Raw genomic sequence first — 19,928 nt, 5'->3', positions numbered from 1 at the left:
ATGGTGTACCCCTGAAACTACTACAATATTGTATGTTAGCTATATTTTTAATAAAAATCTTTAAAAAAAAAAAAAAAAACAGCAATTGGATAGGCTGAAAAATCCTGAAGATTTCTTCATCCCTTCAACTTAGTGTTAGAAATCATTGTCAAGACAATGTCCGGCTACATTAGAAGAGTTTTTTGACATACTGTATTGTTTTATCTTTCTAATGTCGCTTTAGACTTTTTTGATGATCATATCACTGTGTTAAATCTTTAGGCATAACAATCAAATGTTCAACAAAACATGTTAAAATTCACTTTCTCAATAGTCTGGTAGATCCATTCACTTTTCAACTGAGGTTACACGTTTCAATTTTAAGCATTTAACTTGCTATCTTCAAATCTGTAGACTGTCCACTGTCTGAGGGTAGAAACTTTCAGTATCTCAACAAGGGTATGGTATGCAATGAGTGCTCACAAATATGTGATTAATATTGTTGACATAATATAATATGACATCATAAGTAGTGACTGTTTTTAAACACAGTATTTTAAATGACATCAGAAATCTCTTATTGGATCTTCTTTCCTTAACTTTGTTTTTATAGGCCTACTTTTAAAGTTCATGGAAATCATATCTATGTAGAGAGGTCTAAGGGTTTGCCTTAGGATTTCATTCTGGCATGTCCTCCTGGAGAGTTAGCCATAACTGTTTTTATGACTAATTTCCGTAATTTGGGACCTCTGCCATTTTCCATCATCATAAATCCCTTTTATACACTTAAAAGCAGGATTGAATGTTTGCTACGTTTTATATTTTGATTTCACTTTGATACATTATTTCTATCTTGAGATTATATTAAGCAAATATTGTGGGAGAATTTGAAATTATGTAGCAGAAAATAAAAACTAGTATAACACCTCAGAAACTTTAATAGATGTGTCCACATGCAAAGTGAAATATTTAAAGTAATCCTTCAAATAGAAAAAGAAACCACCATTTTCTAATTACTTGAATACATGAAGTTGTTTATACACCTACCTTTGTGTTTCAATTCATAGGTTTGTAGTATCTTTGAGTACACATTCTTTAGTCAGGACGTTTTTAGGAGCAAGGAATAAAAAACTCACAATGAAACTGCTGATGAAAAAAAGAAAGAGAAGGAAAAGAAGAAAGAAAAAATTGCCATTTCCTATTAGCTTAAGACATGGCGGGTGCAGATGCTCAAGCAGTACCATCAGGAACCTGCTTTTCTCCACGTCTGAGATCGCCTGCTCCTTGGGTCAGTGTCCTGCTCAAGCATGCTTTCTCCTCACAGTGGTAGAGATGGTAATCAGACACTCCAAGTTATCATCTTTAGTTCATGTGATCTTTGAAGGAGATAGGTCCTTTCACAGTAGCTATATTGAGTCCCTAAAAAGATTCTGATTGGCCTTGCTTTGGTCACCTGCTCACCCCTGACCAAGCTGCGGGTCAGAGGAATAGAGTTCACTGAAAGGCCAGCCTGGTTTACCAGCTCACCTGTGGGGAGGCCATGTGGTTGACATCCCATGAGATAGCAGAGAGAGAAAGTTTTCAAAAGAATTGCCCGTAGTAGAGACAGTGGCTGCTGGGCAGGTGAACACACATGTTTACTAAATTACTATCCCTTTTGACTAAAAATATTTTCCAGGAAATGCAAATAATTTGAAACAATTCAAATAAGTATCATACTTTAAAAAGTTAGAAATACATTCAGAAGAACTAGATTACATATTTATCACATTTTAGGTAATATTTTGGTTTCACTGAATCTCAGTTTGGTCATTTGAAAACATGGGAATAATGCTTACTTTCAAAGAAATGCAGATTAGAAGAAATGATGTAATTGACAGTATCTTGTACACTATAAAGTGCTATCTATATAGTTATAAAATATATGATTTCTAAGAAAATTAATTCCTAAAGAAAGCAAACTCACCTATGTCAAAGTTTGGAAAGTCTCTCTCTCATAAAATGCATTCCATTACAACTATTGAGGTTTTCCTGAGGAATTAGTACTTGAAGAAACTCACAGATTTGCCTTGTGACAGGCTTTTGTCGATGAGGACAACAGTAGTGGAGAGAACACAGGTAAGCTACTCGATACATTCTTAGAGGATTAACCTATTGCTAGATTTCTAAGGAATGAAAAGACCAATGGAAGCTAGTGGAATGATAAAACTAGAGGCAATCGATGGCAGACAGAGAGTAACTGGCCTGGGGGGTTCAGCCAGTATTTGTAGCTCACAGAGGGTCCTCTTTATAGGAAACACTCCTAAATGCCCGTGGTTTAATGACCAAGATGCCATGGAGATAATCATTCCCAGGAAATGTTTTGCCGGTGAAATTAGCTATCAACTGAAAAGAAATAAATGTTTTATGCATGACTCAGTTTCACTTGCTATGTGAGAATTAATTAGTCAGACTATTTGAATCATCTTTAAGTGTTCCTTTTAGTAAAGAACTTAAAGTTGGTTAAATGGCCAGGATTATTTCAGAAAGAAAGGGAAAAAAAAAAGAAACAGTAAAAAGCATTGTATATTGAAAACCTGATCCAGACATATCACAGGAATAAATGTATCAAGATAAAAGTATATGAAAATTGAAAGTATTTCTGGAGTCACTACCAATATAAATATTAAAATTGCTCACATAGACCGATTTGGCAGAATATATATATGTGGAGAAGAGAAAGCAGCGTATGCCAATTCAATGGCAGTGACGTAAAATGTAATTGCAGAAAACCATCTCAGAAGTTGAAAATTATTAGAGTTGGAAAATACTTTAGAATTCATTAGTTCAACCCAGGCGTATTCTTGTAAATATTTAATACCCATCCCTTCAGGGGAGATAAAAAGCCCTGATTTGTAGGGCTAGCCTATTTCTATGGTGTAAATACACCCACCACGACCAATTTCAAGCTACTAAGATGAGGTCACTGAACGTGAGTTAGGAAGAGATTCACCCATAGGCTCCAGCACATGACTGGCTCAACACTGTAATTTTACACGTAAAAAAGCAACTGATGCCAGAGCAGTTGGCGACTGGCTTTGGGCCATACAACTGTGTAGCGGCCCTGCCACTACTGACACTCAGCTTCTGCCCCTTGCTGCCCCTCTGTTGTGATGCATCAGGAGGGAAGGACCATGACTGACTGACTGGTCAGCCCACATGACTCCCCTAGCCTGGTCAAGGTCCCATTTCGGGGTCCCCACAGACCTTTTCACATTGTGTTTAAACTGTGGTCTGTTTATCTACTTCCCTACTCGTCTGAGATCTCACTGACAACTGTTTTAGTCATTTTTGTGTCGTCAGCCCTCTGCACAGTATCTGGAACATAGTTGATGCTCAAAAGGTGTGTTGAAAGCATGAACAAATAATAATAAACACTTACTGGCCTACTGTGTGCCACGCACTGCTCTTGCTGTGCATGCACTAACTCGTGGAATCCTCAAGTGAGGTAGGTACTATACTCCTCCCATATTCCCGACGAGAAAATAGAGGCTCAGAGAAATTACTTGCCAAGGTCACACAGGCAGTGAATGGATTCTGTCTCCAGAGCCTGTGCACTTGACCAGTCAGCTGTCACTCAGTAAACTGGCAGTGTCACCAGGGTACACAGCTCAGCAAAAAAATACTTCCAAAAAGTCTCCCTCCTTTCCTTATGAATGACACAAACATTTCCCAGAGCAGATCTGGTCCGACCAACAAACCCCTTTGTTAATGGGGGAGGGCCTACATTAGTTGAAATGATTAAGGAAATGGGGTGTTTACGTTTTCTCATTGAGGATTAAACAGAAACCCATATTTTAATTAAAAATCCAATTGTTGACAATTGCCCCTAGTTTCATTTTTTTGCTTTAATTAAAAAATGAACCTTTGATTTTTCAGTCTGAAAAATGGCATCACCATTTGCTATCAAAAGAATGCGAAGAAGGTGTAGGAGACTGGGTTACTGGCTCCAGGGGTGTTCCGCAAGATTTTTTCTTTAAATAGAAAAACTATCCTCCTTCCCTGCTGGTTTTCCTACGATTTGCTGTCTCATCAAGTGAGATAACAAAACAGCCCAGTGGTGCATTTGTACATTTTGTTGGATTCTAGTTAATTGAGGTTTAGTACTGTCAGTGAACTAATGTACCAACCTTGAGATATGAACCTTATTTTTAAAACATGATTTAATATGATACCTCAGATTAAAAAAAAAAAAAAAGATCATTTTGAAGGCTCCTTCAAAACCAGAAGAAAAAAAGGCATTCGCCCTTTGTCCTACATTAATGGGCCTCAACTGAGATGCAGATTGGTTAGGCCTTTTTTCCTTTTGACAGTAATGGTTCATTTATTTTCTTCCTTTATTATTTTCTCCGAGAAAAAATACGGTGATAAATAATGTATTAGGCTAATGTTCCCAATTTAAAAGCTACACCAGTACCATATTGAGCAGAGCATTTAATTTTTCTGCGTAATCTAGTGTAGAAGGTTTAGATACATATTTGCAGTTCGTATTTGTCTTCTCATGGGACAACCTGTCCCAAATCCTTTTCTTCTACTCCTTGTCATCCCCGCCACCAGTGCCCCAAATTTTCTACTCCATTTCAAAACAATGAGAATTAGATATAAAAAAAGAGCAAGTACAACACCCTACGTGTATATTTATATACACTATATAAAAAAGTGCTTTCAGAGATGAGAGCTCTTCTTGATATTTAAAACCATCATGTGAGGGAATCAAACCCTGGAACCCAAGAGATTGGTGAATCCCCTGAAGTTACAACTGGAGAGGAGCAGGGCGGGAACCAGAGCTCCACCGGCTGCCGGGGACGCAGCGTCAGTGGACAGGTGCCTGTGAGCCAGGTGTGACACTGACCCTGTTTCTAACTGTGTGACTGGCAAGTTTGCTCAACTAGAAGAGGAGAATAATAAGCTTCATACATCACGGGGTGTTTAGGAAGAGTAATGCAGAGGGTTTAGCAGAATGCCTGGCGTATGATAAGCACTCAATACATGTTGTTATTTTATGATTTATCTTCTACTTCTTCACCTTAATGAAGCTTTGTTTTGCCCTCCAGAACTACTACAATTTTCCAGCCTTCAAAGCCTGTATCCCCAATCACATGCCTCATTTGGATCCTGAAATCATTGTATCCTTGACCTTCTGCCTTGGTTTCTTCCGTATCTCATAAATGTGGAGAGGAAATCATAATACATGGTATTTTATCTCAAAGGAGCCCTCAGAGCTACTGAGCAATCTTTTCTTTCATTTCTTGCCGACCTGTTCGCATGCTCTGCTGCAGCTATTCTAAACCTCGCCCTCTTTCTGAAGTCCCTAATCCCTCTCTATGTCCATCACTTTCAGCAAATGGTCATATACTCTGATTTATTTTTAAAACATTGGGATCATGTGCCCTGAACTCTCTCAGTGTCCTTGTACTTCATCTGACTTCTCATCCTCTCCTCTGTCTCAGATGCACTGACTTGTCTTATGTGCCAGGGCTCTTGGAAATGCCTCTCTTTGCTCCTTTGGAATGTCGCCGCAATAATTTGTATCTCCCTCATTTGACCTCTGGTTTCCCCAGCTCTCCAGGGTCAGCTACTTGCAGTTCTCCCAACTGGGCCATATGCTCACGCCTGCCTCCATATCTTCACACAGATTGTTCTGCCGTCTAGGAGTTTCCATCCTCCAGGGCCCTTCAAGACTCAGCTCTAGCATCTTTTCCAATCAGGTTGGCTGCCCTTCCTCATTCCCATAACTGTCCATCAACACACGGCCACCACCAAGTGTGTGTGAGCCTCCTGGGGAAAGGTGTCCTGTCTCTGCACTCCCACCCAACACTGCCTGGCCCGTAGTAAACACCAATAAATGTTAGCGGAAGAAAGGGCGGTCTACACATCAGCGTATGTCTTTCCTACAATTTAAGAATAAACTCCTCTTGACCCTGACATTGCCTTCTGCTGTTCTTCCTTTGACAAACATTCTACTTCCTCACCACGTTCCTTGCAATTCAGCATCAAATACCACTACTGAACCCACTGAAACTACTCGTGAAGGTGCACAAAGAGCCTCGTGTGGACCACATACCCCCCACACCTTGCCCCAAGCCTCTCTCTTGGCCGGGCTTCTGTGACTGCGCAGTGGACATTCCCTTGATGCCTCACTAAACTTATTATAATTTCATTGACTCCTTCGCTGGTTTCCCAAGATTTGTTTCATTTGCCTTCTCTTCTTTCACCTTGTCTCTCCTTGAACACTCTTGGTTTTAACCATCACCTCTGTACAAATAATATGCAAAATTTACTTCTAGTCCAACTAGAATCCAGTTACTCCACCAACACCATGCCTTGTAGTGCAGAGATGGCAGTCACTTGGCACTCACACTTCCACTTGGCACTGTCTCACCTACGACGGATATGGTCTCACCCACGATGGGTATTGTCTCACCCACGACGGGCATTGTATCCCCCAAGACCGATTGTGCCTATTTCCCAGGAAGGGCAGGCTTCTCCAAGGAAGCCTTCTCATTATTCTCCTCTATTGTTTGACACAAATGTTCTCTAGGCTTGAAATCTTCATTCTTCACTTATGCCAGACACCTGCTTCCTGGTGAACAATGTAAAACCTACTAGTCATCCCTGGAGTAGAACATTTTCACTCCTTTCTCAATATCACATCAAACTCAACATGTGTAAAACCAGCTAATTGCATTCCCCAATCTTCAGCCTGGTTTCCTCCTACTGACCTCCCTAGCTCTGTAAGTTGTTCCACTTTTTCCCAGATGACCGCTAATCATCTTTGCCTTCTCCTGTGTACTTCACCAATTTAGGTGTCGATCTTATTTATTCAAAGAGGTCTCTCATTTATCCCTTTCTTTCTATTCTTGGGGCCACCATCTTGGCTGCCTCTTATTACCTGGTCACGGGCTGTAATAATAGCTTGTCATCTGGTCTTCCCATCGCCAGGTTCTCCCTGCTCTAAGCCACCTTGCCTTCCTAGAGTAAAACCTTGGTTATGTGGTTCTCCAGCCCAAAACCTGTCAATGACTTTCTGTCACCTCTTAAATACAGCCCCAATTCCTATCAAATTCAATAGAGTAAAATTATCTTTGATTTTGGAGTCAAAAGGATTTGGATTCAAGTCTGGCTACTATATTTACCTGTTCTGTGACTTTCAACGTATTGCTTAAATTTTATTCACTCATTTATTCAGCACATATTTATTTAACACCTACTGTGTTCTAGACTCTATGCCAGGTACTTGGGATAAAGTGATAAGGCAAACAGGTAAGGTCCTTGCTCTCCTGGACCTTACAAGCACAGTAGACTTATCCCTATTTTTCATAATCATAGTAATCCTAAGAACAGGCCATGCCTCCATCTCTTTTAGCTTTTGGTTTGTGCTACGCATGGCATTCTAATACCCTGCCATGTATTAAAGTTATTTGCATATGTGTGTTATCTTTCAACCACATTGTCAGTTCGCTGAAGGTAGGGGCCAAATCCCATTTCCATAGTGCAAACAGAGCTGTGCACATACTACTAGTTGCTCAGTGAGTTCTGTTGTGCTTTTGTAGACCCAGGGTTAGACTACGGAATAGTTACAATGTGTAGTATGTTTTTAGATGCTCCCTTTGTCCTGTCAGAATTATGCATTTAAAAAAAGGAACAAAGTAATACCTATTTAGTTTCTATTTGCTCTAAGGCCTCTCCTTCCAACCTACTACCCAGCCAATAACCCAGCCGATAACCATTATAAGCTGAAGTCACAGTGTTTATAACTTGGGCACCTTAAGCTTCTAAAAACTGAATAACAAGTCCACTCATGCTTCCTAGTAGAAATATTGTCCATGTGCATAAAACAGAATGTGAAAATAATGTTCTTTTTACTAAATAGCTTTTGACTTGGTAATGAACAATATGTTGTTTTTCCCTGAGAAATAATTCTAGGACTTTAGTCCTGAAGATTATATTTTATTTTATACATTTTCAGCCCGCTGTTTTTATGTTCCCAATGATCTTACATTAAGTTAAGCATTTGTTTATCCAAAACAATAGGTCAACTATAGCCAAGTTATAACCATACCTTTCCTCTGCACACAGAATTCCATTATAAACAGCATGTGATCATATTGCTTCTAGAATTTATGATTGTTTTCTTCCAAAAGGAAGCTAAATTTAGCCTAGTAATTCTGCATGCTCCCAAGGAAACAATGCCTGCTGTGATTTCTAGAATAAATGAATCTGAACCACAATTCCTTTACTTGACTAACTGAGAAAGTTTAAATATCAACCTAGTCATTAGCCACCGATATTAAACCACATTACAAACCAGCAAGGGGCTAAGAAAGATATTTGCTATGTGTCTGACTTCATTGGTGAGTGAATCTAACCTAGTGGTTCTCAGGCCCTTAATACAGAACATTGTTTGCACCTCATATGGTTCACTAAAATTCCTCCATCGTGGTTTGAGTTCTAAAATTAAACTATGTAGCGTCATGTCCAACTGCACAAGGCATCTTTATGTGAAACAGCTAGAGATTTTTTTTGCTTTGTTTTCATTCAATTAAAATGTCCAGTTAGGAAGCTCTGTTTCTAATAGTTTAACTGGTATAGTGCTTTCCATCTCTTCTTCGTTTGTAATGACAGCTGAATTGCTCTCGCCTTGGACATGTTTTGGCAGATACCCGGCTCACCATGAAGGCCCTGGCTGTGCTTGGCCCCGGCCTCCTCGTGCATCTGTTGACCTTGGTGCAGAAGAGCGGTGGGGAGTGCAAAGAGGCGCTCGTCAAGTCTGCGATGAACGTGAACATGAAGTACCAGCTGCCCAACTTCACCGCGGAAACGCCCATCCAGAATGTCGTCGTGCACCAGCACTACATTTACCTCGGTGCCGTTAACTACATCTACGTCTTGAATGACACAGACCTTCAGCAGGTCGCTGAGTACAGGACCGGGCCGGTGCTGGAACACCCGGAGTGCTTGCCGTGCCAGGACTGCAGCCACAAGGCCAATGCGTCAGGGGGCGTCTGGGCAGATAACGTCAACATGGCCCTGCTCGTGGACACGTACTACGACGACCAGCTCATCAGCTGCGGCAGCGTCCGCAGAGGCACGTGCCGGCGGCACGTGCTGCGCTCCGACGCGGCGGACATCCGGTCCGAGGTGCACTGCATGTTCTCGCCGCAGGCGGACGAGGAGCCCGGCCGCTGTCCCGACTGTGTGGTGAGCGCGCTGGGGACCAAGGTGCTGCTTTCCGAGAAGGACCGCTTCATCAACTTCTTCGTGGGCAACACCATCAGCTCGGCCCACCTGCCGGGCCGCGCGTTACATTCGATATCGGTGAGGAGGCTGAAGGAGACGCAAGACGGCTTTAAGTTTCTGACAGACCAGTCCTACATTGATGTTTTACCCGAGTTCCGAGATTCTTACCCCATTAAGTATGTCCACGCCTTTGAAAGCAACCATTTTATTTACTTCTTGACGGTCCAACGGGAAACTCTCGATGCTCAGACTTTTCACACGAGAATCGTCAGGTTCTGCTCCGTAGACTCGGGCTTGCATTCCTACGTGGAAATGCCCCTGGAGTGTATTCTCACAGAAAAGAGGCGGAGGAGATCCGCAAGGTCGGAAGTGTTCAATATCCTCCAAGCTGCCTATGTCGGCAAGCCTGGGACCCATCTCGCCAATCAAATAGGGGTCAACCTGGACGATGACATTCTCTACGCGGTGTTCGCACAAAGCAAGCCGGATTCCGCCGAACCGATGAATCGCTCCGCCGTCTGTGCGTTCCCGATCAAGCTGGTCAATGAATTCTTCAACAAGATCGTCAACAAAAACAACGTGAGATGTCTCCAGCATTTTTATGGACCGAACCACGAGCCCTGCTTCAATAGGGTAAGTCACTCGGTTCCCCACTTACAAATTATGAGCTATAAATCAGAACAAGTATCACTCTAGAGAAGAATTAAATTAAGGGCTTCTTGCTACTTGGGAAATGGTCTTAATCCAAAATATTTGCAAATTCTTTCCAAGAAAATTTAGAAATTGAATCTTCACTTAAAAGTCAAATCACAGCTTGAGAAAAAATGTGGTAACAAAAGAAAAAATAAAATATTTTTACAATTTGGGTTTGCACATTTGCCAACACCAGATTATTAAACTAACTTCTCATAAGCTTTAGTCGTTCTGGTCACATTTACACAAAGGGTAACACAACACCGATTCCTACAAAACAAGATTATTGAGATCCCAATGCAGTCTTTACAACATTGAAAATTAGGCACTCAAGTTAATTTGTGGCTTTTGAAGGCTTTTTTCTTATGAGGCCCCAATTCCCTCACTAATATGCAAATAGATGGTCAATATTGTTGGCATTACTTAAAGAAACAAGTGAAAACGAAACAAAACAAAATCTCTTCTAAAATGTTGGTAAATAAAACATTTTTAAATGAACTAATATACTTCTCTAAATAACATAGAAAACTAGAGAGGAAACCTTCGCTCCCAAATCCCTCTCTTGGATCTTAACATCAGTCATGAACTTCCCACTTGAATAGACATGTGTCTACCCAGTTGTAGGTTAATACTTTTTATCTGGTTGGTACTGATACGTATAAATATGAATATTTTTTTATCAGTGATGGTTTATCCTTTCATGAAATGGTATTTTCACGGGACGTATTGGGGAAACTCTTTGTTGCATTGATTTCGGTATAGTAAAAGCTACCAGCTATGCCTGGGGATTTACCCTGCTAGTCATCAGATCTTGGTGCCGAAGGAAAAGCACAAAATTGAGACTCCACAATGGCCTTGGGCTTCCTTGGCTTGCAACCAGATTTGAACATACAGACCTGGCTATGCCACTCGTGATCATAATTGAATAAACAAATAGTATAGCTTTTCTAAAGACGATTTGAGTTGAGAAATGTACATCTCTTTTAGTCTAGCAGTTTTCAATCTAAGTAATAAAGGTTATAATTGCAAGTAGGAAGAACTTGAAACATGTCCTTGGTGAAAGGAAGTATGTAATTTGCTGATGGGTACCAAGGGCCTGTGAATTCAGAAATATTTGGTACACTTTTGCTGAAATGTCTGGGGTACTTCCCCAGATGGAAGCTGCAAGTAATTTTTTTTATATAACATTTAGAAATATCTGCAAAAATGAATTCATCTTTTGGGGAACTACAAACATAACTTCTCTCCTTCCCCTTCCAAAGTCTATGAATACACATAATATGCATATGCATATATCCCAACTAAGACTTACTCCTCCCTGCATGTGTTTAATATTTGTTGCAAACTGTGTAAGAAGCAATGGGATTGCTCATGAGGCTGCCCCTTTCCTTCACTAGAAAATACAAAAGAATGAAAGGAAACAAAAGGACTTTCAGAAGCCTGGAGTTAGGAAATAAAAGTGCAATATTAATAGCATTCCAGAAAAAAACACTTTTCCTGCATCCAATGAATTGCTTCAGAAACACAAGTTTAAAAAATGTCTATTAGGAATTTCTCCACGTCTTCTAGAGCACATGACTTTGCTATTTAAATCTTGTTCTCTTAAAAATTGAAAAGAGACTTAACTTACGAGTTTATATTGATATCTTATTATTTTGTTTTGTTCATGTCAGCCCCCAGATGTAAAAGTATTTATCAATTCTAGAAATTCCCAAAACACATCTGAACTTTATCGTACACCTTTGACTTTTTTAGTGTTCCAAGGGGAACAAAAAGACAGGCTTATCCAATGAAATACAGGTCAGTTTTATCACTCAGGAAAAATGCCCAAAATGCTCCAGCCACACCTAAAACCATTATCACTCCCATCACACAAATTCTTGTGGAAAACAAGATGGAACTCGCCAACGCAGTCTTCTTACAAGGAAGCCAATTTCTATACTGGCCAAATTCCATAAAGACAAATACCTTCAAACCTCCTCTATTTATTTGCCTGTTTATCTTCCCTGGTTACTGAAGATCAAAATTCTTCCAAGAATGAGACTACCCACATTCTCAGTTTTCATATGCCCGTTCCACAGAAAACCTCAGATCGTACCAATAATCAGCATCCAGTCATTTCCAGCTTCATTTCAAAACAAGGCACCTAGAGCCATTACTCACACAAAAACAAAATGATTTACAAAATCAAACCAGTTTGGAAAGACTCTAAGCAATAAGATAACTCCATTTCGTCTTGGCAAATTTACTTGGCAAGCTATCAGGTGACGCTTCTAACAATTTCTTGGAACTGAGTTTTTATTTTGTCATAAAGTTTGGTGAATAGACATGTACATTGTAGTTTTTGTTAGCGTCTCTAATCAATCAGATCTTTATGGAGGGGCTGCCGCGTGCTCTGGGGAGAAGGTTAAGAAAGCTGTGGCAGTGATTTCCCGCTGAGGTCTGCCCGGTCCTTAGAATATGGGCACAGCCACAGAAGGGGTTTTCTGGCCCTCCTTGAGCTTCCCTTCCTGTGCAAGAAGGGTTTCTATCACAGGATCAGACAGAGAGAGTGCCCAGAAAGGGTAGGTGTATCAGGCCTGACTTGCTCATTTAAGGTCACTCATTATGTTGCTTTTCTCGCTCTGACATTTTATGAAAGATTAGCTGTACAAATTCTTCATCTACATCTTCTCATATTGAAGACATCACTAAAGCCCTCTTTTGAGTCATCTGATAGTTTCCAGAGCACATCATCTTTACCTCCAAGTTCTTTGTGCTTCAGAACTCTTTGCTTCCACGTATGTATGACGCTGTTTCTGGAAACTTATCTCAAGCCACAGGTATAATATTAGTGTCGATTGTATCAGTTGTTCTGTAAGAGTTTATTCTTGATCTTTGCAATGTTACCATTTTTTTTGTGTGTGTTGCTTTTGAAAGTTATTCTTAAAGGGTTTGTTTAATGTGACTTCCAACACTTAGAATTATGAGATTATATATACCCCCAAATATCTTAAATATCGTAACCTCCTTTTTTCACCCATTCATCAGTGGACCTCTGTAAGCATCTGAAACTAGTATTAATTGAAGTTGTTTTAGACTAATGCATTAGTCCCTAACAGCACATTATTATTCAAAATAAAGTAACCAAGAAAATGCCGCACGACTCAATATGGAGACTTTGTAAAGCCCCAAATTTGGGTAGGGAAAAAACAAACAAACAAACAAACACCTCACATTCTATCTGGGACAAACAGGATTAAAAATTCCATTAATTTTAAGCACATTTACTGGAATCTCCCACAGTATCATGTAAAGGATTTATTAACATGACAATTATTCCAGGAAAAAACTAGAATCAGTACACATTGGCCCTATCTCTTACGAATGAGAATATTGAATAAGGGAATTTTTTAAGCCCCAAGTCTGCGAAGACCCTGTTCCCTAAATCTAGCACATTTACTAAGAGAAGTCAAAAGATATATTTGGAAAGACTTGTAATCAAATTTGAAATTAAAAAGGGTTCTCTCACCTACCCAGAAAATGCAGTCATATGTTTTTTGTACAATCTCATTGTCAAAGTTTTGCTCTGTCTGTAAGCATTTGAAAGAATAAGTGGAGACTTGTGGCAGATATTTTCATCAACATCTTGGTCATCTTCCTGACCAATGATTGACCAGTTGAAGGGGGAGAGCATGCCGTTTGGTGTAGACACATCTGAATGAAGTCCTGGCCTGCTGCATACCAGCTGTGCGACGGCTGCCATATTACTTAACTTTTTAGAGCCTCGGTCTCTTCTTTTGTAACATGCAAGTGACAATACTTTGCAGGGTTTTGTAAAAATCTGGGATAATCTATCGAACGTGCCTGGCACAATAAGGAGACCATAAATTGAGCTCCTTGGGCGGTGGCATGGTCAAATGGCACGAGACTAAAGTCAAAGAGATCTGGGTTCAGATGTGTACCCCACGATTTTCTACCTGCCTGCCAGGAGAGCATCATTTAAATTCTCTGAACCCGTTTTCTTCCATGCAGGACTACTGTGTGAACAAGTGTAATAATGTTTGTAAAAGACCCTAACTCAGTCCATGGCACATAATAAATAGCAGCGATTACTGTGAGAAATACTTGTGTAAAGAAAGGCAAATTCAAATGACTGGGTTGCTTTCTGGAAGAGGCACATTGTGGTTTTATTGCTCATGAGGCTCTCCCTACCTGTTATGAGTGACCTACCTCCATAATGTTTAATTTCTTAAAACAATAGCTAAAAAGAAAAGAAAAGAAAAAGAAAGAAAGGAGAGGTGAGGAGTGGTGGTGTTTGGGGGACAGAGAGAAAGACAGTTGAATCAGAAATGTATGGCAGCCAAGCTAGAAAGTACAAAGTGTGCTGCTTTTCCCAGCTTTCACTTCTACCTGCCCACGGCCCTTTAAGATACGGTGCGCATGTAGTTTAGTTACACTGTGCATTCAAAAATTTGCACATAATGCAATTAAAAAAAGAACTGAACCTCACAGGATGTTTTTATCAAGCTTCCTTGTTTTTAATTATCATTTATACTCAAATTCAAAGGTAGCCAACCGCTTCCCCCAAAAAAGGAAACTTAAAGTAGTAATTTTCCATCTCCCTCAAAGAGTGCCAAAGTTAAAGGGTCACCACTCAGAACCATCAAAGGAAGAAAGCAAAGTGATTAGAACAATTTTGAATGAAAACAAAAGCAAAACAAGATGCAAACAAGGAATAATAGGAATAGACAGAAAAGTAAGCATGCAGTGATGTTTCTTTATTACTATTATAAAGATGATAGATGAGTAAAATTGGGTTACATTTAAGTTGTAATGGAAGAAAATAATTGCAGCCTTCCATCAGGAAACCACAAGGACCATTATTGATCTGTCATCCTCAGGGCATGTCTCGTAATATTTAATAAAATAAACAAAGATTTATAATTCTTTATAGGCCGTATATCTATAATCTCCCACACCCCACCATTTGAACTGGGAATGTGGAGTCAGTGTTACAAACAATATCCATGTAATTATACTGGTTTGGCATGTCTTATTTAAACAATCCAGCCTCTCGAGAGAATGCATTTTGTGTTAGGGATGAAAAATGTGAAGTCAGATTTCAGGGTTTTTTTACTTCCTGTGCTCCGAAATGAGAGAATGTTATCCTATATGAAAAATGTTATTGAGGATTCTTCATTCTAAACTCTAAATATCTTGGCCATATGCCAAATGTAATAGCTACCAAAGCAAAATCTTGCAAGAAAGAAAATCTTTGAGGTATAAGGATTCAATATATATTTTTTTTTCAAATCAAAGTAGAAATTTATTAATTTTATACTTGATGCCTTTCCTTCTGTAAACTCTTCTTTATTTCCCAGGCTCAGGGAGTCACTGCTCCTTAACTTACTTTTTTGAACCCGTCCCATGAAAAGTGGCATATTGCATTGTTTTATTAAAAGGAATTTAAAATTATTTTTTCTCCAGAATTTTGTAACACTCTCTCAGATCAGTGGGCACACCCTGAGAGTATGAGAAAACGTATTACAGAGTGAGCCATTAATGACTTTTGCTTTTTTCTCTTCCTCTTCCCAACCTGTCTCGAAACTATTTCATAGCTTATTCACTGGTCTACCCCAGGAAAGAATGAAGAAGCAAAGGCATGATGTTTTTATAAGCTAACAGCAAAGAGCAACAGTAAATGCTGAAACAGTCACCAACAGCATAGGTAGGCCTTACCTGTGTGTTATACTGACTCATGATGTGATGGATGGTTTTGCCCGTGTGTGGGTTTTTAAGAGGTCACCATGCATTAAAATTCATTCTTCATTCTTCATAACGTCTTTGGAAGTAGGTGGCGAGCTCTGTGTTAGATTTAACTAGTTGGTTTCTATGCAGAGATTCATCTGGTAAAATTAATGTAGTAATTTTTTACAGTAATTTTTTACAGTAATTTTTTACAGTTTTAAAGAAGAAGTTCATGCAAAAAAATCTTCAAGTTGCGTTTTGAAAAGCTGAAGTGCTAATAACACCTTGAAGCCATAGCTCTAGTCCATGATGTTCGTGGCCACACCACCACATGGTGAGAGACTTCTGAAAGCCTGCGCGTCCTGCGTGTCGATAAGAATATTAACCTCCTTGAGTCAGAATGGATTTTTTGCTCAGAATAGTACATCAGATTTTGGGTGTTACACCCTTACTTCAGAATTCTCTCTTCTCGATGGCCATCCCACCCTAATAAGAAAAATAAGAAGCTGTCAGAACTGGGATAGGAGACCCACTAGGAAATTCTGCTGTGGCTTATTCCTGGATTGGCACAGATGCTGAGTTAGTGAGCACACAAGTCCACAATGACTAAGTGCCCAGCTACGTGCTGCAAGCCCCATCTGCAGCCGTGGAGGGCTGCACAGGCTCTATTACCAGGGAAAAGAAACCAGGACTCAACTGCTCCTGCAGTCATTAAAACTCCCCTGACTTGTTTTTTTGTTTGTTTTTAATAATAGTGAATGTGGTAAGTGATTCTATGATCCCAGCTAGATACATTCCAGTCTGCTAATTAAATAGTTTTCTAACTGAAATATTCCAGGCAGGTTCGTTTGCATGTCAATTACTGGCTGAGCGGTGTTGACTTCCCATCCCTAAACCCTTGAGGAAGAGGCACGGAGCACCTCACCCTAGAGCTGAGCTAACAGTGGAGCAGATGGAATGCACCTACCTTCTCCGCTTCAAATACATTCTCTAGTTTTTGAACAAGAGGACACAAAAAATGTCTTACAACTACATGCCAATATAGAGTAAAGGCTATTTTAACCATTCTTAATGTTCACAAATAGGGAGAAGTGGTTTGTGGATAATATAAACATAAAATAAAAATCATGAATTCAGATTAAAATCTGACTTTATTTGTCTTAAGTGGGTAAATGACCAAAATATTTATTAACCAGAGATGAAAAGTGTAGATGATATTTCACATTGTGCTGTAGGCAAAAGGGATGAATTAAGGTCAATTTTGATTTGTGAAGTGTTCTTTTCTAGAACTGATTTCATGAAAATTAAGTTGGCTGGGTTGTCATTTCAAAATACATAGATTATTCATAATTTGCTAGAATTTGTGTTCGTGTAGGAGAAATGTGTAAATACGTATGATATTAAATTTCCTAATGACAGTTGAAATTTAAAATCCTATTAACACTTGCATCCAGCAACCAGTCTACTAACTAAACCATAGGTGAAGTGGTGTTCAAGACATGGGAAAAATGCCGAGGTTAAATTGGTCTGTGAGCCGAGTGAATCAATACTGTTTGGCGCTAATGCACTAAGCAGATTACAAGCACTACTGAGTGGCAGTCAATAGCAAAAACGAATATCTCTAAAATTATCTTGACAATAAAATGTGCAATACTTTCCATTTATTTTAAGCTAATTACATTATATTCTTGTTCTTTCATCTTATTAGTTTAAGCCAAGTGCTAGAAGCCTACTTTATTTAGTGCATAAAATGACCAAGAATTTATAATCATTGTTTTCAGCAAGAGACAGAGGAAAGGATTTGTTCATACAACCAAGATTCAACAAGAAATTCAGCAGATATTTATTGATATTTATTGAGTGCCTAACCCTGTTGGTGTTAGAGTGGTGAGTGAGATAGGCAGGCATCGCTCTTGTCTTTATGAAGCAAACACAGGAGGGGAGGACATGACCATAAATGATCAGTCACACCAACAAGCAAATACATCATGATGATTTATGCAATATAGCGTGAGGGAAATAAACAGCTGTACATGCAAATGAGGAGGAATATGTTAATTTGGTAGTATCCTCGCAAAAAGCCACTCTGAGAGCTGAAAGTTAACTTTTACATAAGGCTAAAAGACCACCTTTACGTAAAACTCAAAATTTTAGACAAAGTAATATATCTTTAGTACATGGGCCGGTACATAGCCAGTACGTAATTAACTAATAATTATGACCTATTCACAGGCGTTAGGTCTGATCTACATGCTGCGGCATTTAAGCCCCTTTTTACAGTGGGTTCTGGCCGTGAGCTCATATCACTCTGCATTTACAAAAACACGTCCCAAGGAGTAGAGCTCTGCTAGATCACTTAACTTTTTTAACAGTTTTTTAACTGGTTTTTTTTTTAAATAGTTGTCACTGTGTTCAAACTGTCTTTTCTTTGACTTCTGAATGAATTAAGTTACTTTTCATTGAGTGATTTTTAGTCTGAAGAAGAGAAAGTGTAGATTTCTAGACGCTAGGACAGAAGTAAGGAGTGCTCGCTCTCACTGCCTCTCAGCCTGTCACCTTATCAGCTTCTCTGAAAACAAATAGTGCTTATGTCGGTTCAAGTTGTCTCTTTCCTGGTACCCCTTCCTTTCTTCTCTGGCTAACACTTGGGACCCTATTTGTCAGAAGAACCTGTGTTGCTTGAGAGTGGAAGGGATTATCCTGTTACCAGTAAGTCCTATGACAAAGTGAATCGTATACTCCTGAGAACACACACAATCAGCTCTTTTGAAACTATCAAAATTATAAAAGTTGATCGAATTCAAGGGAATGTGATGCTGAGGTGGGCCCATCATATGATATTGTCCTTCTGCATCTGTGCACTGGCCTCTGCACAATGGCGTCCATTTTGGACGATTTCCTTCTCTTGTGAATCCTGCGGCCACGTGAGACGAGTGTTCCAGGGACTCGCGGGGATGTCAGGGGCGCCTGCTGAGTGTCCAGGCCGTGCTAGCTGGTTCGAGCCGCCTTCATGTTGTTCTAGTGCATCTTTAGCTGCAGACACGTTTTGCCTTTGTCTCTCATTTTAATCACGTTTATCTGTATCTATCTGTCTGTCTATCTATCCATGTATCCATCTATCTATATTTAATCATGTAAATATCTAAGTAACTTTAAGATCTTAGAGGGCAGGCAGTTTGTCATGCTTCTTTGTACCTAAGCTTATGCATGTGCTTTACAGATTGTAGACAGTAGTGTTGATTTTACTTGACAAAAAATGGTGTCTCCCAAAAGAAGTCTGTATATTTACAGAGTAAACAGAGACCATCTGAATTGATGAAATGTTTGGATAAACGTCCTCGATAAAAATCTACAAATGCATTTTTATGACTGGATCATAAAAGGCATTGTTTTTGTCATTTCCACAAACCACAAAGATGTGAAATGCAGGTATATATATATATATGAAGAATCAAAAGAAATACGTTCTTCTTTGTTCACATTTGTTTGGCCAAGAAAGAAGTGGAGTTTGCCAAGGGAAAAATGAGGGAACAGGAGGTACTTAATCTTCAGAGCTTATTCCTGTGCCTACATGTCAGAGGTCACTGGCTTGCCCCTTCCTGGAGGCTGTAATTACAAGCAGAGGACTATTTACTTTCCAGTAATGTAACCAGAATCTTGAATGTAAGAGATTGTTTATAAGAGTACCATGTGTGTAAGGGTTATATAAAACCCCAAGAAAGATAATAGGGAGGCGAGATTATTTTTCTTCATATATTCACTAATAGGAGAAGGTCCAATAATAGAGGTGAATATGAGGTCAAATTAGGTGATCCTGGTACTTAAGGAACCAAATTAAATGAATAAAGAGGGGGAATTTAGAATAGAATACAATCTATCTGATGAGTCATTAAATGTAAACTTATTTGTGGCTCCAGCATCATGGTAAACCAGAATCGGTAAACATGTTAGTAAGAGTAATTGAGAAATATTTCTAATTTGAAAAACACCAGTTATGTTGAGTTTATCTAGACCTGATATGGAAAAAAAAGGACAGTGTTTCTTACTCTCAACTACACTCATTTTCATTTCTCATTTCAGAAGAGTCACAGAAAAGGTATTGATTCCATGTAGAATTGGGCAGACAAAGCACAAGATCGATTCTGTTACTGGCCCAATATTAAAGATGTTAGTCAGTGTTTGCAAAATGATGAGTAATATATAATGGTAGTTTAACAATAGCAGGTATAACGTGTAATTAACATTGA

The 19,928-nt window shown here is 39.3% G+C and overlaps 1 protein-coding gene across 3 annotated transcripts in view; it reads left to right on the top strand.

Annotated features, from left to right (window-relative positions):
• MET (MET proto-oncogene, receptor tyrosine kinase) overlaps positions 1–19,928 on the top strand; it is a 111,646-nt gene that overhangs the window by 20,888 nt on the left and 70,830 nt on the right. For all 3 annotated transcript variants that reach the window (XM_033098972.1, XM_033098969.1, XM_033098970.1), the window contains exon 2: positions 8,678–9,891. In XM_033098972.1, coding sequence (XP_032954863.1) covers positions 8,692–9,891 — 1,200 coding nt within the window. In that variant the 5' untranslated portion in view covers positions 8,678–8,691. The remainder of the gene's footprint in view (positions 1–8,677; positions 9,892–19,928) is intronic.

The sequence above is a fragment of the Rhinolophus ferrumequinum genome, chromosome 26 (assembly GCF_004115265.2).
Source record: "Rhinolophus ferrumequinum isolate MPI-CBG mRhiFer1 chromosome 26, mRhiFer1_v1.p, whole genome shotgun sequence".
Classification (NCBI taxonomy): domain Eukaryota; kingdom Metazoa; phylum Chordata; class Mammalia; order Chiroptera; family Rhinolophidae; genus Rhinolophus; species Rhinolophus ferrumequinum.
Note: the sequence above shows the minus strand (reverse complement) of the source record. Positions and strands in the feature narration are given on the sequence as shown.